Source organism: Nyctereutes procyonoides, unplaced genomic scaffold (genome assembly GCF_905146905.1).
Source record: "Nyctereutes procyonoides isolate TBG_1078 unplaced genomic scaffold, NYPRO_anot_genome, whole genome shotgun sequence".
NCBI lineage: Eukaryota > Metazoa > Chordata > Mammalia > Carnivora > Canidae > Nyctereutes > Nyctereutes procyonoides.
Genome location: NW_026575052.1, coordinates 27601746 through 27621811, shown reverse-complemented (window position 1 = coordinate 27621811; position 20066 = coordinate 27601746). Strand labels below are relative to the sequence as shown.

The following is a 20066-nucleotide window of genomic DNA, read 5'->3' as shown; positions in this document are numbered from 1 at the left end:
TAATAAAATACATGTTAATACACAACAATTTGGACATGTCTCTGGGGAATTCTGCCGAGTACAGAAAGCCAATCCTGACTACAGACTGTTAGATTCCATTTATATAACTTTTTTTGTTTTTGTTTTTATTTATTAGAGAGCAGGAGCAGAGGAGAGATGGGCAGAAGGAGAGGGAGAAGCAGACATCCTGCGGAGTAGGGAGTCCAATGCAGGACTCAATCCCAATACCCCGGGATTATGACCTGAGCCAAAGACAGATGCTTAACTAACTGAGCCTCTTACATAACATTTTTGAAACAACAAATGTTTAGAAATAGAGAACAGATTAGTGGTTGCTGGCGTTATGGAAGGGGTGGCCTTGCTGGAGAAGATGAGTATGGTTATAAAGCAACAGGAGGGATCCTTATGGCGAGGGAAACTTTCAGTATCTTGAATGTGGTGCAGATGTATATAAACCCTACACGTGTGCTTAAACTATAGAACGAGGGGCACCCTAGTGGCCCAGCGGTTTAGTGCCGCCTTCAGCCGGGGGTGTGATCCTGGAGACCTGAATCGAGTCCCACGTCGGGCTCCCTGCATGGAGCCTGCTTCTCCCTCTGCCTGTGTCTCTGCCTCTCTCTCTCTCTCTCTCTCTCTCTCTCTCTCTCTCTCTCTCATGAATACATAAATAAATCTTAAAAAAAACTGTATAGAACGAAATACCTAAACAAGAGGAAATCTGAATATGATTGGTGGATTGTGTCAATGTCAATATCCTGGCTGTTGTACTGTAGTTTTGCAAAATGTCACCACTGAGGGAAACGCCCTTTACTGAGGGAAACAGTAAAGAGTACACAGGAGCGGGATGCCTGGAAGACTCAGTGGTTGAGCATCTGCCTTTGGCTCAGGGTAAGATCCCCAAGTCCAGGACTGAGTTCCACTTTGGCTCCCTGAGGGGAGCCTGTTTCTCCCTCTTGTATTATTTCTTATAACTGCATATGAATCTACAGTGATCTCAATAAAAATTTCAGTTAAAAAAAAGATGAAAAAAAAAAAAGATGGGGGGCAGCCCCGGTGGCTTAGCGATTTAACACCGCTTTCAGCCTGGGGTGTGATCCTGGAGACCTGGGATCGAGTCCCACGGCAGGCTCCCTGCATGGAGCCTGCTTCTCTCTCTGTCTCCATGTCTCTCATGAATAAATAAAATCTTAAAAAAAAAAAAAAAGATGGGTTTCTATGACATTCCCTGTGTTCCCTCATTAGTGAGGACCTTTGACACATGGACAGGTAGGTATAGTGGAGAGCATCTTCTCATATAACACAGACCTAGTACATTGGAAAGATTTTGTGACAACATGCAAATGTCACAGAGCCAAGAACAGAAGCCAGGGCTCTGGACACCCATTCCTTCATGCAACTATTTATTTACATGAGTAACTAGATGCCTCAGAAACTTAGAATCTAGGCCCTGGGCAACACTCAGACCAGTCTTCTCATAGTAGAGAACACACAGCACAGAAGGTCCTTCCCTGTCCTCAGTGAAAGAAACTACAGGGTCTCTGGTTGCGAGCCTGAAGGCAAGGAGGGAGACCGACAAGGATTAAGGAGGCCAAATAGGTTTGCCCACTTCATGAGACTGCTAAGACACCAAAGCTCCTAATGCTCTTCCTAGGAGGAAAGTGAAGTGTTTGGCTTGACCAAGATACCAGGATTAAAACTAACAGTATAAGTATAGTGATCTGGGCGCGGAGAGGGGCTCAGGTCAATGCTGTGGGGTTGAGGATTGCAGGAACTGTTGCCGTCCAAGACTAAAGCCGCAGAAAACTACAACTCCCGGCGTCTCCCGCGGCCGCCGCAGTCCCGGCGGTCATGTGACCGCTGCTCACGTGTCCCTGCCGCCGGCTCGGGTGTGAAGCACTGTAGGTAGGTGGCAGGAGGACTGTGGAGGGTGGAAGCGTTCAGTCTTGGGGTCCCCGCTGCGGTAGAGTCCTGCCCACTCCCTGCAGGGCTCCGAAGCCGGGCGTCCTCGGCCCCCCGCCCGCCCTCGGCCAGCTTGGCCCCGCCGCAGCCCCGACCGACTGACTCCGCCTAGTGCTAGGCCCGGATCGCGTCCCAGAGCGCCTTCCTAGCTTACCTCACCGCAGCCCCGTCGCCTTGCTTCGGGCCTGGGCATCCTACCCTCCGGGTACGCCCTGACCCACCTCCCTATGCAGCCCACCCTGCGTATTTCTGGGATCCAGCCCCTGGGTGTACAGGGAACCCGCTCCGATTGGAATCTCCGGGGGCCCACGGCAATGGTTACAGCTCTGGCCTGAGCCTGTGCACATCAGGCTTCTAGTTCTGGTTCTGCCAACTACCTGCTGTGACATTAGTCTAGCCCTTTTTCTTCCCTGGGCCTGTTCCCCTGACCTATCTGGTGCTCCCATTCTGTGAGTTAGCGTCAGAGCTGCTCGGTTCCCTTCACTCTGCTGACCAGCACAGAAACAGCTCAAACTCTTCCTTCTGCTGACAGCAGGTTTTAAGTGAAGTTTTGAGAAAGAAGAAATTGGTGCCATAGAGGGAAGTGAGGAAAATCAGATCCCAGATCTTTGGGGAGAAAGACCTGTAAGGAGCAACACACCCTCCACCGTAGGCCATCAGGTGGAAATAGCAGGTAAGCTGGGGGTTGTGGAGCTGAGGATGTTTTGAGGAAGAAGAGCTGAGAGCTCTTGGACCAGTGCTGAGACTTCTGTGTCTGAGATGTAAGCCGGGTGAAAGCGGAGGTCTCACAGCTCTGGGAGTGCTGACTTTGCATGGTTCTCCTTGGAGCCAGCTGGAAAGCTGGGAGCCCAGATCTCTACCTCCACTACTCACAGCTTTGATTTTTTTGGCTGAGTTACTGGTTGGGTAACAGGTTGCATAAGAGGAAGCCCTGTGGCATCAGACTGATATTTCTGGACTTGGAGGCAGCAGAGAGGTATTTCCTCTGGAACTGGGTTCCCTGGTTGCATCCTTGGTGACAATTGTCTGAGAGCACCCCCACTCTTCATTTTCCCTCTCACGAGTGTACGATTCCTACCTTTGTTCAGCCATCACCAGAAGGAGAAATAGGAAGCATCTGACTACCTACCTAAGCTTCTCATTAGCCATTCTAAATGTATTGAGGGCATCAAAGGGATGTCTCTCTGATGGGCGGTGGTTAGATCAGTGTTGCAAGAGAAGAGTGAGAATTAGCCTTGAATTTTGAAGGACTTCGAAAGCTATGCAGAATTTAGAGTCTGGACCAGAAAGAGGTATGTTGGACTGTAATTCACTGAAATAACCACAGTTGGGACGCGTAGGTGGCTTAGTGGTTGAGCTTCTGCCTTAGGCTCAGGTCATGGTCCCGGGGTCCTGGGATCGAGTCCCGTATCGAGGTCCCTGCAGGGAGCCTGCTTCTCCCTCTGCCTGTGTCTCTGCCCCTCTCTCTATATATATATGTCTATGTCTATCTCTCTCTCTCTCTCTTTCTCTCTCTCTCATGAATAAATTAATAAAATCTTTTTTAAAAATACCTACAGTTCTAGCTGAGGGCTGCTCTTGTGCAACCTTGTGAAGTAGAAACAGGCTGGGAAGCCAGATAAATTTAGATCTAAATCCTGCTCTTCCTCTTGCTAATATGTGACCCTAGGTCAGCTATACAATCTCAATGAACCTTAGGACCACTGTGGTATGGGACACCTGGGTGCTTCAGTGATTGAGTGTCTGTCTTTGGCTCAGGGCATGATGCTGGGATCAAGTCCCACATTGGGCTCCCCAGGAAGCCTGCTTCTCCCTCTGCCTATGTCTCTGCCTCTCTCCATGTCTCTCATGAATAAATAAATAAGATGTTTTTAAAAAGGAAAGAAAAAGGACCACTGTGGTAAGGACTGAATGAGATAAGATATGTCTACGATACTCCTGCTTCTCTGTAGTGCTATAGTGTTAGTACCCCTCTCTTTAATGTTTATGTCTTATTGACCCTATGGGTCTGTAAGCCTGAAGCAAGCAGGATTTGCAGAGGATGTATTTCTGTCTCTGCCACCCTTCCCTGTGGTACCCACTGCAGTGTTCTGCACAGAGGGACACCTGGGTTTGAATCTCAGCCATCTGACCTTGGGAATGTTGTTTCAGCTTTCTGTGCCCATCTCAGGATAACGGTAGTACCTGTCTCCCATCTAGGTTGAAAAGAGCTGGAGCTCACAGGCCTCCTAGGATAATAGTCCCAAACAGGCTGTTGCTGGTCTCCAGCTGAAGGCGTTCCCTCAGCTACCCAGGAGATGTGGTTGTGAGGCCAAATCCACAGACCCTGCGAGAAGAGGGCTCCCAGGGCCATGGCCCAGGTCAGCATCAACAGTGACCTTGGCGAGTGGGGCTCGAGCACGGACTCTGGGGAGCGGGCCCGTCTGCTGCAGAGTCCCTGTGTGGACACAGCCCCCAAGAGCGAAGGGGAGGCCTCTCCTGAGGGCCTGAGTAGAGGCACCACTTCCACAGTGGGGGCCATCTTTATCGTCGTCAATGCCTGCTTAGGTGCAGGGCTGCTCAACTTCCCCGCGGCCTTCAGCTCTGCAGGGGGTGTGGCAGCTGGTGTCACGCTGCAGATGGTGAGTATGCTGGCCCTTAGGGTGGAAATGCAGGTCAGGTGCTAGGCCAGGGCTCTGTACCTCAGAAGGGAGGTGCTGCATCCAAGATGGTCAGTGACACAGGTGACCACTCTCCCCACCCTCATACTTGGCAGACATTACCAATCTATTCCAGTGTTCTTTCCTCTGAGCCCAGATGAGGCTTCAGAAGGCCTCCCAGCAATCAGAGAAGTTTAGACACCAACTACATAATTAATTTTGTAGTTTACATCTAGAAAGTGGTCCCTTATGTGTTAGAACTACATGCTAAAATATTTACTGGTGAAATAATTCAATAGCCTGTATTTCCTTCCAAATAATCCAGAGTGGGAGGGGAAATAGCAGAAACAAGATAGGCCATGAATTGATTATTTTTGAAGCTGAGTGATGGGTGCATGGGAGTTCATGATACAATTCTGTCAAATCTTGCGTGTGTTCGAAATTTTCTACAAAACTTCTGTTTTGAAAGAAAACCTCAACTCGGCTGCATCCAGCAATCTGGTACAGTTGCCTACAGGATGCGACTCCTTTACCAAACTGGCTTTGGGCATTGGCCTGGTAAATACTGAACAAGACCCGGCTGCCCTTTGCAGCCAGGCCTTTCCCACACTCTCTGGCTCTGTGTTGCCTGCAGGGCATGCTGGTCTTCATCATCAGCGGCCTCGTCATCCTGGCCTACTGCTCCCAGGCCAGCAATGAGAGGACCTACCAGGAGGTGGTATGGGCCGTGTGTGGCAAGCTGACAGGAGTACTTTGTGAGGTGACCATTGCCATCTACACCTTCGGCACCTGCATCGCCTTCCTCATCATCATTGGGGACCAACAAGACAAGAGTGAGGCTCCCCATCAATACCTCCCCCTCAACCCTGGGGATCCCTGGGGGGAGGGAATGGGCATGAACAGCTGCCCAAGGCCTAGCCTGGATCCAGCATTCTTCTACAAATCCTGCCTCCTGGCTGCTGAGCCCATTAGATTGATGGAGGCCCTGAGTCTCACCAGAGCAGGAGGGTCACAGCCTATAGGAGCCTGGAGTGATGTTCCCTCTTTCTTCCCTGTGCAGTTATAGCTGTGATGGCAAAGGAGCCGGAGGGGGGCGGTGGCAGCCCCTGGTACACAGACCGGAAGTTCACCATCAGCCTCACTGCCATCCTCTTCATCCTGCCCCTTTCCATCCCCAGAGAGATTGGCTTCCAGAAATATGCCAGGTTAGGAGACCCCACCACAACCTGGGCCGGATGGAAGCTCTAATCACAGGCAGCTAGAGACTCAGGCGCTACTGGAGAAGTCCTCTCCTTCGGGGGCAGCAAGAGTGGGCAAGGCAGGGTGGACCAGGGCTTGTGAGGCTTCCAGCCTAAGATTTACTTTTGTGTCAGCAACAAGCAAGACAGTGGCCCTTTGCATCAGTGAAAGACTCAGCTCCAGATGTCCTTGTCAAAGGAAGGACAGATGATAATCAGGAGTGTGAGAGCAGCTTCCTGGCCAGGGCTATGGTTTTCCAAGGGAGAGTGGGATATTTGATCATTTGGAATCGTTGAGCCTGGCCGCATGCTCCATGCAGCTTGGTATGAAGGGAAAGGACTGGCTTCCTGGCTCAGAGTCAGAAAAGCTGTGTAATTCTGAGCTGTTTCCTGTGATCCATAATTGACAGGGTCATACTCAGCTGTCTCCTAAGGTCCCCTTTAATGTTGACATTCCAGTATTTGAATCTTCAACTCTTTTACCTCCAACGGCTCCTGGTTCTCAAGGGCCCTGCTTGCAGCTGTCACCAAGTGTGGGCTGTACTAATCAAAGTAACAGATGTGCTTTGAAGCCCAGATGTCTGAGCTATGGAGCTGAACCAGTGCATTTCCTAATGGTCTGAAATGTTAGTCTCTTCCCCTCTTGAGGTCTTAGCTCCTTCCAAGCTGTGACCAGTTTCTCTAAAACTTATTTCTTTTTTTAAGTTTATTTATTTCTACATACAGCATGGGGCTCAAACTCATGACCCCAGGATCAAGAGTCACATGCTCTTCTGACTGAGCCAGCCAGGCACCCCTCTAAAACCTATTTCTTGTGCATTTTTTTAAATCGTTGTTTGGGAATAAATAAATAAATAAATAAATGAATGAATGAATGAATGAATGAATAAATAAATAAATAATTGTTGTTTGGAATAGTCACCCAATTCATTCTGACACTGTGGTCACTAGAGCTGAGGGTGGATATTCCTGGGGTGGAGTCGGAGAACATCTGGCACTGGAGAAGAGGAAGCTCAATCCATTCTTTCTGGCAGCTTCTTGAGCGTCGTGGGCACCTGGTACGTCACTGCCATCATTATCATCAAATATATCTGGCCAGATAAAGAGATGACCCCAGGGGACATCCTGACTAGGTGGGTAAGAACCCCTGGGGAACCCACCACTTGGGCCCGTGGAGGTGCTGGCCACCATCAAAAGGCCACACAAGTTCTCAGGCCTCGTTAGCTCACCAGAGCTTGACCCATTGGTCATTGTAGGAAGGAGGCAAGAGGTCCTTATCTCTTTTTATTGGAGGGGAGAGTGAGAACCAGACCCAGGGAGACTTTGCCACCAATATCCAAAAGATGAGCTCTCATGAGACTAGGCCCCTGCTTATGGAGCCTACCATGGTGAACTTGGACATTTTTGCAACTTATCTGTAATTTCTCTACTATACAGTATAAATCTGTTTTGTCATGTAAAAAAAAAAAATCCTGTTTTTGAAGAGAAAGGGAAGCAAAAGCCCCAGTGCAGGATCCAGAAATTCCAGATTTTGGTCCCAGGAGGGTCTTCCAGAGCTTCAGTTTAATGACCTGTGAAATGGAGATGCTCCCTCTCCCTGTTTCCAGACTTAGGGGGGTTGAACATGTGGAATAGTGGTTGGGGAGTGGGCATGGTGGGCTGAGTGAAGAATACGGGAATGAGCCATGGGTTGGTGGCTCTGGGGGGTTCACAGGCAGCAGATTCTTATGTGTTTGTCCACAGGCCAGCTTCCTGGGTAGCCGTATTCAATGCTATGCCCACCATCTGCTTCGGATTTCAGGTGCCAGTTGCAAGTTTCCTGTCGTCCTCTTAGCTCACTGCCCCCTCCCTGGGCTGGAATCCACATTACAGGGAGGATGGGGACATCCTGGGAAGAAAGAGTCAGGGCCCTGGGACATGTCCCTTTTCCCCGTGGCCTTTGTCCCCAAAGTACCTCCCTCTGGAAACTGAGGAAGGGGTCACTTCACCCCATAACCGTGACCTTCACCCTAACAGTGCCATGTGAGCAGTGTGCCCGTCTTTAACAGCATGCAGCGGCCCAAGGTGAAGACCTGGGGTGGAGTGGTGACAGCCGCCATGGTCATAGCCCTCGCTGTCTACATGGGCACAGGTGAGTGCTCCCCTCTGAGGGCTGGGCTTGGAGTGCTCCTGGTTTCCCTCCTTGGCTCCAAGTCCCCTGGCCCAGCTCTTCTGGGGACAGCCCTGCACTCCCAGCATATCAGACACTTCCATAGGCATTGGCTTGACCCTGGGCTGCTTTGGGCCTCCTCTGTGGGCCCAAATGAGAGAGACATATTCATCCATTCACTCAGCAGCTTCAGTCAGTGCCTAGTAAGTGCCAGGAACTATTCCCAGCATGGAGGATGCCGCGAAGATTGACAGACATGGTTCTGCTCTCATGGAATTGACAATCTAGCTAAAGAGAGTCTTACAAAAGTAAATCAGGGATCAGTAAAGCATTCCAGGCAGTGGTGAGTGCCACCGTGACAGTCAAACAGGGGAGATGTGAGTGGGACTAGAAAAGTGGTGACAGCTGCCATGGTTCGCAGGAAAGAAGTGGTTCACAGAAGGCTCCTCTCTGAAGGGGTGACATCTGGGGAGGCCCCAGTGGTGAGAAAGAGCCAGAATCTGAAGGGCTAGGAGAAGAGCATTCCAGACAGGCAGAAAATGCCAAGCCCCTGAGGCAGAGACAGAAAGGTCTGGAGTGGAGTGAGTTGGGAGCAAGTGGCAGGCAGTAAGGCCAGACAGGACTGATAGGTCTGATTGGGCCTGAGGACTGGGGGAACTAGAGAGGAAGTGTTTCAAGCAGGAGCATGTCTCAGCAAAAAATGGCTATGGGCGCCATGCGGGGAATGATTTAGATGACAGAGCAGGACAGAAGACCTTCCGCAGGTGTAATGGGGCCAGCACAGTCCTACCTCTGAAGACAAAGCCAGGAGCCAGAGGCAAATAGGCAGAGTCCCTGTCCTTCTGGGGCTCGTGTTCTGGCTGGGGAGACACAGTGAACAAGTGTTTAAAAAAAAAAAATGCAGAGAGAGAGGCGTGCTCTGAGAAAAGTAGAGCTGGGTGATGTGAGTGAGTGCCCAGTGTCAGGAGCATCGTGGACACACAGGGTGGATACCTTCTCTGAGGAAGGGCTGCCTGGGCTGAGACCTGAACGCTGAGGGGATGGAGGTGTGAAGGGCTGGGCAGACAATATGAGTGTTGACACTCTGACACGGGTACGGGAACGAGAATGTGCTGGGCTAGCTCAAGATGACAAAGGTGGTGGTGCGGATGGGCTGTGAGGCCTCGGGTCCCAGCCTCCAGAGCTGCCCCAGGACACTCCCCATCTGGTGCGCCACCCAGGAGTGAATGGCCGCCCCCCTTCCCCCTACCAGGGTTGCTCCTGCCCAGCCCTCTTGTCCCTGTCCTCAGGCATCTGTGGCTTCCTGACCTTTGGGGCTGCCGTGGATCCCGATGTGCTCCTGTCCTACCCCTCAGAGGACATGGCCGTGGCTGTTGCCCGCGCCTTCATCATCCTCAGCGTGCTCACCTCCTACCCCATCCTGCACTTCTGCGGGCGGTGAGCTTCCTCCTTACCCCATAGGGTGCTTCCTCTTCTCAGGGCTCACAAAATCCCTTTGGACATGGTCCTTTGACCTTCTGTGAGTCCTTTCCTGAACACCTAGTCTTGTGGGTTCCCAGACCCTTCCTTTTCAGGAGAATCAGTGTCAGTTCCCAGGGGGCCAGGCCAGGCACTGAGCGTGTCACGTCCACCATCCCATCCAGTCTCCGTGGCAACCACCGGAAGAGTCCTGTCAGGCCCACTTCACAGAACAGGAAACAGGCTTGGGAGCTTAGGGCCAGACCCCCAGTCTACCCACTCAGAGGCCTGGCTCCGTGAGCTGGAGGTAGGGGCCTCTGATCCACTGTCTTTGTGGGCAGGGCTGTGGTCGAAGGCCTATGGCTGCGCTACCAGGGGATGCCGGTGGAGGAGGACGTGGGGCGGGAGCGGCGGCGGCGTGTGCTGCAGACACTGGTCTGGTTCCTGCTCACCCTGCTGCTGGCCCTCTTCATCCCTGACATTGGCAAGGTCATTTCGGTCATTGGAGGCCTGGCTGCCTGCTTCATCTTTGTCTTCCCAGGTGGGCACTCCCGGCACCCCCACAGCATTGGCCCCCAGGCTCTCCCAGCCTCAGTACCTCCCTTGCTTTCCTGCCTGAAGAACTACCACTAGTGCTTATTAATCACCCAACTTAGGCTCTGTGCTGACCCCTGCTCCTCCTGAAAAGAAGCTACAGGTGTTATCTCCACTTTGCTGGTGAGATGGGAGGAAGTTAACATACTCAAGTATTGAGTAACAGCTTTTCTGATGCAGGTCTGTCTGGGTGTGCAGCCTGTACTCATCACCTTTCATGCACATACCTGTTGCTGCCTGACTGTGAGAGGTTGAGCTGGTTCAGCCCATTATAGGCAAGACGGCCATGGGGTCTGGTGCAGAAGTCGGGAGACCTGTGTTTCAGACACGATTCTGCCGCCAGATCTCCAAGGAAGTGGTCCCGTGTGCCCAGCCACGAGTTCCACCTGTACCCAGCTTATTCCTCTCCAAGAGGCCAGCTTGAAAGCTGCTGCCACTTTGCCTGGACCAGGGGGACCACTTCTTAGAAGTAACTGAAAGGGCCCTGGGTATGGTGGGGGCTACTGCTATATCATCTTCCATGGCTGCCCCATTAGCTCTGAGGTTCCTGTACAGCCTAGGAAGTGCCTGTCAGATGCTGGCCTCTTCTGGAGGAGCAGATGCAAGGCCTCCAGCTGTGTGTGGATTGAGGACAGAGATGGAATATCTGGACGAGTACACAGAGGCCTTTGTCCATTCATTGCCACCACCTCTTGGTAAAGGGGGTGGGTGGGCCTGAGTGAAGGAGCCCACCTGAGTTCTTGGGGCCACCTCCTCTCTTCCAGGGCTGTGCCTCATTCAAGCCAAACTCTCTGAGATGGAAGAAGTAAAGCCAGCCAGGTAAAGCCGGGCACATCTATGGTCCTGTCAGGGAGGTGCTGGACAAGGGATGGTCCAGTAGGGGCAGGGAGGCTTAAAACAGGGAAGGATCAAGAGACTTGTATACTTAAAAAACCTAAGAGTTTTCTAAATACAGTTTTAAAAGACCAGGTGGCACATGCTGCTTCCAACTGTTCAAATTGCTACTAAAAAACTTTAGAGAAAAGAGTGGAAGTCCTTTTTGCCCCAACAGCCGACTCCCCACTGTATCCTTTCTCCTGAGAGAGCTTTGTGTACATAAACTAGGCATATGTATACACAAGCATGTGAGGTTGTGTGTCTAGTTTGGTTTTTCCAAGAATGGCTTCAGGCCAAAGTTTTCTACCACTTGCTTTCTTTCACTTAACCAACCATGTGTCTTGGAGATCACTCTGTGTCAGCACAAGAAGATCCGTCCACTTCTTCCCTTTTTTGAGGGCTGCAGAGCATTCTGTTTGATGAATGTATGAATACTCTTAGACATGTACATCTTGGCACACCTGGTTTGAGGATCTTGGTAGGATCAATTCTTTGAAGGAAATTGCTGGATCATGGGAAATGCTCATTTTTACCTTTGCACATGGGTTCAAATTTCCCTCCAGAAAGGCAGTACCAGTCAGAGTTCTAGCAGCAGAGTGCTCACTTCTCCACATCCCTGCCAGTACTGTATAGAACAGGCTTTTAAATAACTGTTAGTCTGATAGATGAAAAACATGACATTGTTTTAATATCCACATTTCCTTGAATAGTATAGAGGTTGAAAACAGGTTGCTGCAAGCTCTTTAAAAAATTGTGCTAGTAAAAAAAAAGAAAAAGAAAAAAAATTGTGCTAGTAATATTCATTATAGAAAACCTTAATAATACAAGTCTGAGGAAGAAAATTAAAGTCACCCTAAAAAAAATTAAAAAATAAAGTCACCCTAATCTCGATGCCCTGTTGTACCCTCTTAATTCCTTGTTGCTGTTTTTGATACATAGATTTACAGATGTCTGCTTTCTTTTGTAAATGAAGTGGATCATACTCCATGTGAACTGCTTTTTCCTGAACCTATTTCCATCAGAAGACATGTGTTCTAATCCTGGTTCTGTCCTTGGCTTACTATGACCAGTCAATAAATCCCATTAGGTCTTGGTCTTCTGGCCCATGGTCTTGGGATCACACACCTGGCCTCACATGCCTTTATATGAAAAGTCACTTAGAAGTAGGAAGTGCTTAAAAAAAAAGTAGGAAGTGCTCTACCCACAGGAGAAGTGGTATAATTACAATAATTAATTGTAAAGAAGTGGGATAAGTAATTACAGCAATTAACTGATATATATATATCTGCAAAGTCAAGGGTAGGTTGACTGACTAGGTCCCTCTCTCCCTCTGCCCTACAGCTGGTGGGCGCTGGTCAGTTATGGTATCCTCTTGGTGACCCTGGGAGCCTTCATCTTCGGCCAGACCACAACCAACGCCATCTTTGTGGATCTCTTGGCATAACAGCTGCCTCCCAGGCAACACATGGCCTTTGCCACTGAACCCAGAAGCCCATCTCTCAGAGCTGTGGGACCACTCTGAGTCCAGCATCATTCCCCTTTCCTGATGGGATGACATCTGGACATCCTTTTCCAGGGACAGTTTTGGAGTGAAATCAGGCCTCTTACCTCTGGACAGCTCAAACCCAGCTCCCCTCCTGCTCTGTGGTCCCGCAGTGTGAGGATGCAGGGAGGAGGTCTCGTATCACAGAAGAACCTTCCCTGTCTGCCAGCTCTCAGCTTCTCCATGCCTGAAAAGCATGGGTGAAGAGGGTCAGAACATCTCAGAAAAGAGAACCTGGCCTGACTTTCCTTTGGAGAAAGAGTGTGGACAAAGGGCCACCGCCATCCTCCTCAGAGCAGCCTGTCCTAAGCAGGAACCATGCGTATACTCTGAGACTCAGTGATTGCTCCAGTTTGTCAGCCGCTTGGCCAGCAGTGGCTTCTCTGGGATGGCAGCTTCCAAAGGTAGCACAAAAGTCATACAGATGCACAGAGGTAGATAGAGTCATGCCTTGTCCACCTCAGCCTGGGGCCTCTTCCCCCAAACCTGAGAGTCCAGGCATTCTTGTCTTCTTCTATCCCCAGACATCATCAAGTCTAATGTTTACAAACGGTGCCAGCCCGGCTCTGAAGCAGAGGCCAGGGGCCATACCGTGCCACCACGGTGCTGTGAGTACTCCTCAGTTAGTTTTTCCCTTGGCAGGAAGTCTACTTTGCTCTCTCAGATTCCAGATGTGCCCCGTGCTTCAGAGACACAGGGAGGGTGATAAGTCTGAGAACCTTTCAAACCCATGTAGGCTGGGCTGGTCAGAGTCAAGGTGAGCCTCTCTGATAACTTCTCTTTCAGTGACTGCTTCTCTTCTGCCAGCCTTCTGCTCACCTCTCCTTGTCAACCCTAGCAGGATAGCCCACAGAGAAGAACAGCTGAGTTGTCACTGACTGGGCAACATTTTCGTGTAGTCACAACAGTCTGGAAGTTTCCCTTCCAGTCCAGATCTTGTCTGTTCCCTCCCTCCGTCGTTTCTTCACTCCCTACTCCATTTTTCTGGTGCAGGCTCTCCTGCTCACATAAGACCGAGGGTAGGGGGTATGCAAGACCTTCTCTTGCCAGCTTTCTCAGCTCCACAGGTCCACCAGGCTTGGCCTCAGCAATCTGTCAATCACACTGAGGTCACACATGGATTGTGCCCCAGGTGGGGAGAAGAGGGACATTTCTTTCCAGGTCTGCAGTCCCACTTTTCCTTTTTTCGCTGTTCACTTTGACCAATCCCAGGCATTGAATCAGCCTTCCTCCACCTGGAACTCCCAACATTTCCTTGGCCCCTTCTGCTCAAAACCTCTGTTCCAGGGGTGAGCAGGACCCCCACCCAGCAACCCACCACTCAGGGCTGTAAGATCGCAGAAGCAGAGGCTGGCTGGCTGGCTGGTGGCCGGATAGACTTTTGCTCAGTTCCCAGACTGGATGACCTGCCTTTCCTCAGATCCACCCATAGCCCCTGGGGCCAGACCAGTGCTGCTGTGTTCTCTTAGCCGGTACTCAGCATCAGGCCCTTCCAGTGCCCATCCCTGCCAAGCTTAGGATGGTCCAGTCAGCAGGGCTGAACAGCTTCCTAATGTTGGATTTCAGCCGAGGAATGGAGGATGTGAGGGGAGTCATCACACAAAACAGACCAGTCAGGAAAAGGAGCTGGAATCTGGCCACTTGGCCTAACCTCAGGAGCCCCCTGCTCTGCCCTCCCCTCCAGGGTATTTTACTGTTTCTTTTCTACTTGTACGCATTCATACCAGAGAGGGTGGTTAATAAAAAGAGGCTGTGCTGCTGAGCTGTGTGGCCTATGTCTGGTGCTGGGGACAGAATCCAAGCCACTGACAGCAGGAAAATAGGCTGCGGGGGTAGGGGTTGGGGTGGGGACTTTTGGCCTTATCGACTCTGACCCCTGTCTCAGGCATGAGTATTGCTATGTTCCCTTCACCAAGATGGGAGCATACAAGTGGTTCTAGATGCCTCCTCTTTCTTGCACATCCCACCAGCCCTTACCTGCCAACCTGACAGTTTGCCCTGGTCTCCTGTCCCACAGCCACTGCCTTGTTTCAAGTCCTCCTGTCTTCCCCACACCATAGGCCTTCAGACTGGCCTGCATGCTGCAGGGCTCACTGACTTCACATTCTGCGATGAGCTTCAGACTCCTGCCTGAACAACCACCCTCGTCCCTTCAGAGGCATGTGTTAAGCAGGCCCTGGTTGTCCTGGTTGTGGAGCCAGGCACTTTCCAGGGCTGCAAGATACTCAGCTGTATGCAGCTCCATTCTCAAACTGCTAAGCAAGTGGTCAAATAAGTACATACTTACAAATTGTGATAGGTGCCAAGAAGAGAATATACAGAATGTGGTATTTGGGGGCCTGAAGTTTGTCTGGGGAGTGAGAGAAAGCTTCCTGGAGAAAGTGACATTTGAGCTGGCCCCTGGATGATGAGTAGGGATAAACTAAATGAAGAGAGATAGGGAAACCTTTCCAAACCATGGAAGCTGCATGTGCAAAAGCCCTGTGGGGAGGAATTTGGAATTTGGCACTTGATATTTGAAGAACTGAAAAGTGGCCATTGTCTATGGGATTATCATGTGAGTGTAGGAGAGCAAGGATGAGACTTGCCTGGAGGGTCAAGTTTAACCAGCTCATCTCCCACCATGCTCCCTTTCCCTCCTGGTGGGAGTGGGGACTCTCCAGGGGGGAAAATACTAATGAAGTGGCCCAGTACTTCTGAAGGGTTAGAGGGGTGAGACAGTTTCAGGCCATGCCTCACACAGGACTCTGGACACCAGAACTTGAGGTTTGGTTTCACTTTCTCTGAGTGAACAGAGAGAAGAAAAGGTTACGTCTATGCTAAAAGCAAACAATCATCCATTCATTCATGATACTCAAGACATTCCCAGTCTTGTTCACCTTACTTATAAGCACTTGATCATATATCCTCCATTACACTAAGCTCCATGGGAGCAAGGGCATATTTCTTGTTCAAAAAAAAAAAATTAGGGGCACCTGGGTGGTTCAGTTGGTGAAATGTTCAACTCTTGATTTCAGCTCAGGTCATGATCCCAGGCTGTGAGATGGAGTGGCACATCGTCGGTGGGCTCTTTGCTCAGCATGGAGTCCGCCTAAGATTCTCTCTTTCTCCATCTGCCCCTTCCCACCCCCTCTCTCTCAAAAAAAAAAAAATTCAACTGAGTAAATCTGAAGATCTAATAAGGTTTTTATTAGGCAATTCATGAACTGGGCAGTATCCTATCCAAGTATAGAGAGGCTCCAAGGAGTTGTGCAAAATGGAAGGTTTTTATGGGAAGAGGAGTGGGACAAACTGGTTATTAGTGAAAGAAAAGAACAGACTGCTTCAGGCAAAGTCACCTTCCCTTAAAGGGAAGGAGGGCAGGGAGCTTAGGTGGATTACTTCATCTTCCCTGGGGGATTGAGAGGCCCAGATGACAGATTGCCTCCTTGGTGCTGACCAGAAAATTCCTAACTGATCAGTTAAGACAGTTCTGGGGGAGGCTTAAACTGCATCTAAATCTCATTTTGCTGCCTAGGGGCAAAGGACTCAACCTTGGGCCTTTGGTTTTTTTGAACACTTGTATCCATCTGGTATCTTAGCCCAGAGCCTTGAGCCTGGCACTTAGTAAGCAAGTGTCCTATAGTTGGGGAGCAAATGATTGAATAGCAACAAATATTTGTGCATTCTTACCTTGTGCCAGCACTTCACCTGCATCCTCCTCATTTGATCTTTACAATAGCTCTGAAGACAAGGCTAAGAGAGATTATCACATAGTTTGCTCAGGGACATGCAGGTAGCAAAATTGGACTCAGCACTCATCATGCATAGATAAACAAGTGAGCAAAAGGCCCTCTCTAGTGGTTTCTGACCCCTGAAGGCAAGTTCTGGAACCTATGGTCCCCATGCTGGTGCCGATGCCAGATCTGGGAACCCTTGGATCGTACTCCCAGCCAATCCATGTCAAGTGCTGGGATGCCTGCTGACTAGTGGCTCTGGGTAAATTGCTTCACCCCCCTGGGCTTCTGTTTTCCCAGTTCTAAAATCAGAATGATAATCACTGACCTTATTTACCTCCCAGGGGAAAAAGGAGCCAATGTAGAGACAGTACATGAAAAATGACAGAAGTGCTTTGTAGCCAGAAATCCACATTCACAGAATAAATAGGAGAACTCAGTGTCTCCTCAGGAAGGCAAACTGGCATTTCCCTATCACTCCCTGGGAGTCAGAGTACTCCTCAACCTTTAAGGTACAGATAAAAAAAATCTTTTTTTCAGATAAAAATGTTTATCTCCTTAGGATACATATTCCAATTCAGCAAGTGTGGATTCAGGGAGCCTGCCTGAAGTCTGTATTGATTTTTTAAGGTTATTTATGATAGAGAATGAGGTGGGGAAGAGGCAGGAGGGGAGGGAGAGAGAGAACTCTAAGCAGACTCCTCGCTAAGCGCAGAGCCCCATTCAGGTCTCAGTCTCCTGACCCTGAGATCATGACCTAAGCCAAAACCAAGAGTCAGATGCTCACCAGACCGAGCCCCACAGGAGCCCTGAGAAGTCTGTATTGTTGATGCTCTAGTGTTGCCCATGCTCTGGTCCTTGGGCCACACTTTCAGTAGCAGGGGACTGGTAGAGCAAAGCCTTTAGCCTCAGGACAGACCTGGGGTGGGTCTTAGCAATGCTTCTTACACTGCGGAAACTCATGAAATTAGTTCACTTATTTCAACCGTTTTTCTCAACTCTAAAGTGAGAATGATAGTGATGGTGCTCACCTTGTAGATGTAAATATTGTAAATTCAAGGACAAATGGCATAATAACATGTGAAGTGCCTGGAAGCTGGCAGGGGTTACGTGGATCATTTCCCTGTATGGAAGGAGTGTATGACTGCAGTTTCTTATTTTGATCAATAGGGGTCATCTCTGTGTAATGTCTTCTTTGGAAAGCTGAGATTCCTGATCTCTGAGTCACTGGGGGTCCTGGTGATTTGGCTGCCGTCTGCTACCCATGAGTGATGCCCCTATATTGGGGTTAGGACCACCTCTAGATTCTGTCCTCCAGTTTAGTGGGGGAAGCAGGCCAAATAATCACAAAGTCCAATTGTGTAGATTCATGTGCTAGATGTAGATTAGAAGTTCCAAATCCAGATTTAGTAATAATTCACTGCTATGATACAATGAAAAACAAAATTCAGTAGGCATTGAAGAAGGCCAGAGACACTGTCCTGTGAAGGAACACTTTGTGTTTCCTTGGAGGGAATAGGCACAAGACTCATTCAGTCATTCTTCCATTAAACATGAAATTGATATGTTTCCAGTCCAGAATATAAGAAGCTTGGGAGTGGCCACTCCATCCTAACAAGTAAAAAGCTACACACACTGAAAAGTTTACTTAAATCTGTAAGATATCAGATTACAGGTCACACCACTTCCCCCAAAACTGGAGACAAAGACAGACACGTACAGGGCAGGAACTCACCAGCAGAAACCTGCACAGGAACCAGCACGAGCTTAGGGAAACCAGAAATATAACAGATAAATTGCTGGAGGCTCAGGGTGCACAAATCGGAGAGAGAAAAACACAGGGGACCCAGTCATGAGAGTGAACTCACTTTTGTGCATTTTACCTTCTGGAGTTCTACAGGTTCTCATAGTTAACACCAGATAATCCTCTTAAGTTTCCAGGAGGGGAGAGTAGAAGAAACCATTTTTGAAATGTGCAAAGTGGTGTGTTCTTTCACAAGATCTGCCCTCAGGACGCCTGGGTGGCTCAGCAGTTGAACATCTCCCTTTGGGTCAGGTGATCCCGGGTCCCAGGATTGAGTCTCATATAGGGCTCCTCGCAAGGAGCCTGCTTCTCCCTCTGCCTGTGCCTCTGCCTCTCTCTGTGCGTCTCTCATGAATAAATAAATACAATCTTTAAAGAAAAAACCTGAAAGGGCTGGGGGTGGTTTGGGTAGGGAAGTGGGGAGAATACCTACAGAAAAGCAAAGATAAGAATTACATCTGACTTCTCCTCAGACACCATATAAGCATGAAAAGAATGGAGTGAAATATTTTAAATATTGAAAGAATTCTGTATCCTATGAAATTATCCTTCAGAAATGAAGGAGAGGGTGCTGGGTGACTCAGTTAAGTGTCCTACTCTTGGTCTCAATTCAGGTCTTGATCTCAGGGTTGTTAGTTCAAGCTCCCCATTGGGCTCTATGCTAGATGTGGAGCCTACTTTAAAAAAAATAAAAAATAAAAAAAATAAAAAAATAAAAAAATGAAAGAGAACTAAAGATTTTCATGGACAAACAAAAATTGAAGGAATTTGCTGCCAGTAAACTTGCCTTGAAAGAAGTGTTAAAAGAAGCTCTTTAGGGGCACTTGGGTGGCTCAGTGGTTGAGCATCTGCCTTTGGATCAGGGCATGATCCTGAGATCCTGGGATCCAGTCCCACATTGGGCTCCCCACAGGGAGCCTGCTTCTCCCTCTGCCTGTGTCTCTGCTTCTCTCTGTGTGTCTCTCATGAATAAAATTTAAAAAGAATAGCAGTGCCTAGGTAGCTCAATGGTTAAGTGCCTGCCTTCAACTCAGGTCATGATCCTAGGGTCCTGGGATGGAGCCCCACATTGGGCTCCCTACTAGCAGGGATCTGCATCTCCCTCTCCCTCTGCTCCTTCCCCCACCCCACTCACGCTCGCTCTCTCTCAAGTAAGTGAATAAAATTTTAAAAGTTATTTAGAGAGAAAGAAAATGAAAGAGATATTACAATTATGAAACAAGAAAAGAATGCTTTAAAGAATAAGCAAAATAGGGGCACCTGGGTGGCCCAGTTCATAAAGTGTCCAACTCTTGTTTGCAGCTGGGCTATGGTCTCTCAGTCATGAGATCAAGCCCCAGGTCAGGCTCTGTGCTCAGCAGTCTACTTGGGATTCTCTGTCTCCTTCCCCTCAGGCCCTTTCCCTACCCACACCAGCTCTTGCTAAATAAAGAATGAATGAATAAATAAATAAGTAATCATTAAAGAAGGAGCAAAATTAAAGTTAGCAAATAAAAATTAAAAGTGTGATAGCCTAATTTTTAAAAATCCAAGAAGAGGGACACCTGGGTAGTTCAGCGGTTGAGCGTCTGCCTTTGGCTCAGGTCATGATCCCGTGGTCCTGGGATTGAGTCCTGCATCAGGCTCTCTTCAGGGAGCCTGCTTCTCCCTCTGTCTGTGTCTCTGCCTCTCCCTGTGTGTCTCTCATGAATAAATAAGTACAATCTTTAAAAAAAAATCCAAATTAGAGAGTCATCTAGCTGGCTCAGTAGGTAAAGAATGCTACTCTTGATCTCAGGGTTATAAGTTTATGATGTTGAAGCCCCACATTGGGTGTAAAGAATACTTATTAATTAAAAAAAAAGAATACTTAAGTAAAATTTAAAAATAAAATTGGGGGATCCCTGGGTGGCTCAGTGGTTTAGTGCCTGCCTTCGGCCCAGGGTGTGATCCTGGAGTCCTGGGATCAGGTCCCACATTTGGCTCCCTGCGTGGATCCTACTTCTCCCTCTGCCTGTGTCTCTGCCTCTCTCTCTGTGTCTCTCATGAATAAATAAAATCTTTAAAAATAAATAAATAAATAAAATTAAATAGGGGCACCTGGGTGGCTC

General features: G+C 49.1%; 1 protein-coding gene across 7 annotated transcripts; it reads left to right on the top strand.

The window, feature by feature from the left end:
• The first annotated feature begins 1854 nt into the window (after nucleotides 1-1854).
• Nucleotides 1855-14218, top strand: SLC38A7 (solute carrier family 38 member 7). 7 transcript variants are annotated; one of them, XM_055332461.1, is made up of 12 exons: nucleotides 1922-2164; nucleotides 2492-2632; nucleotides 4159-4580; nucleotides 5233-5431; nucleotides 5659-5803; nucleotides 6871-6969; nucleotides 7580-7637; nucleotides 7853-7967; nucleotides 9275-9422; nucleotides 9785-9984; nucleotides 10802-10856; nucleotides 12255-14218. In XM_055332461.1, the coding sequence occupies exons 3-12, from the start codon at nucleotides 4311-4313 to the stop codon at nucleotides 12355-12357; spliced, it is 1392 nt and encodes a 463-aa protein (XP_055188436.1). In that variant the 5' UTR covers nucleotides 1922-2164; nucleotides 2492-2632; nucleotides 4159-4310; the 3' UTR covers nucleotides 12358-14218. The 7 variants fall into 7 exon arrangements, 6 of the variants coding, with proteins under 6 accessions (XP_055188437.1, XP_055188438.1, XP_055188436.1 ...); XM_055332462.1 differs by lacking the exon at nucleotides 1922-2164 and adding an exon at nucleotides 1855-1902 and having other exon boundaries at nucleotides 2492-4580; XM_055332463.1 differs by lacking the exon at nucleotides 1922-2164 and adding an exon at nucleotides 1868-1902 and having other exon boundaries at nucleotides 2495-4580.
• Nucleotides 14219-20066: the final 5848 nt, after the last annotated feature.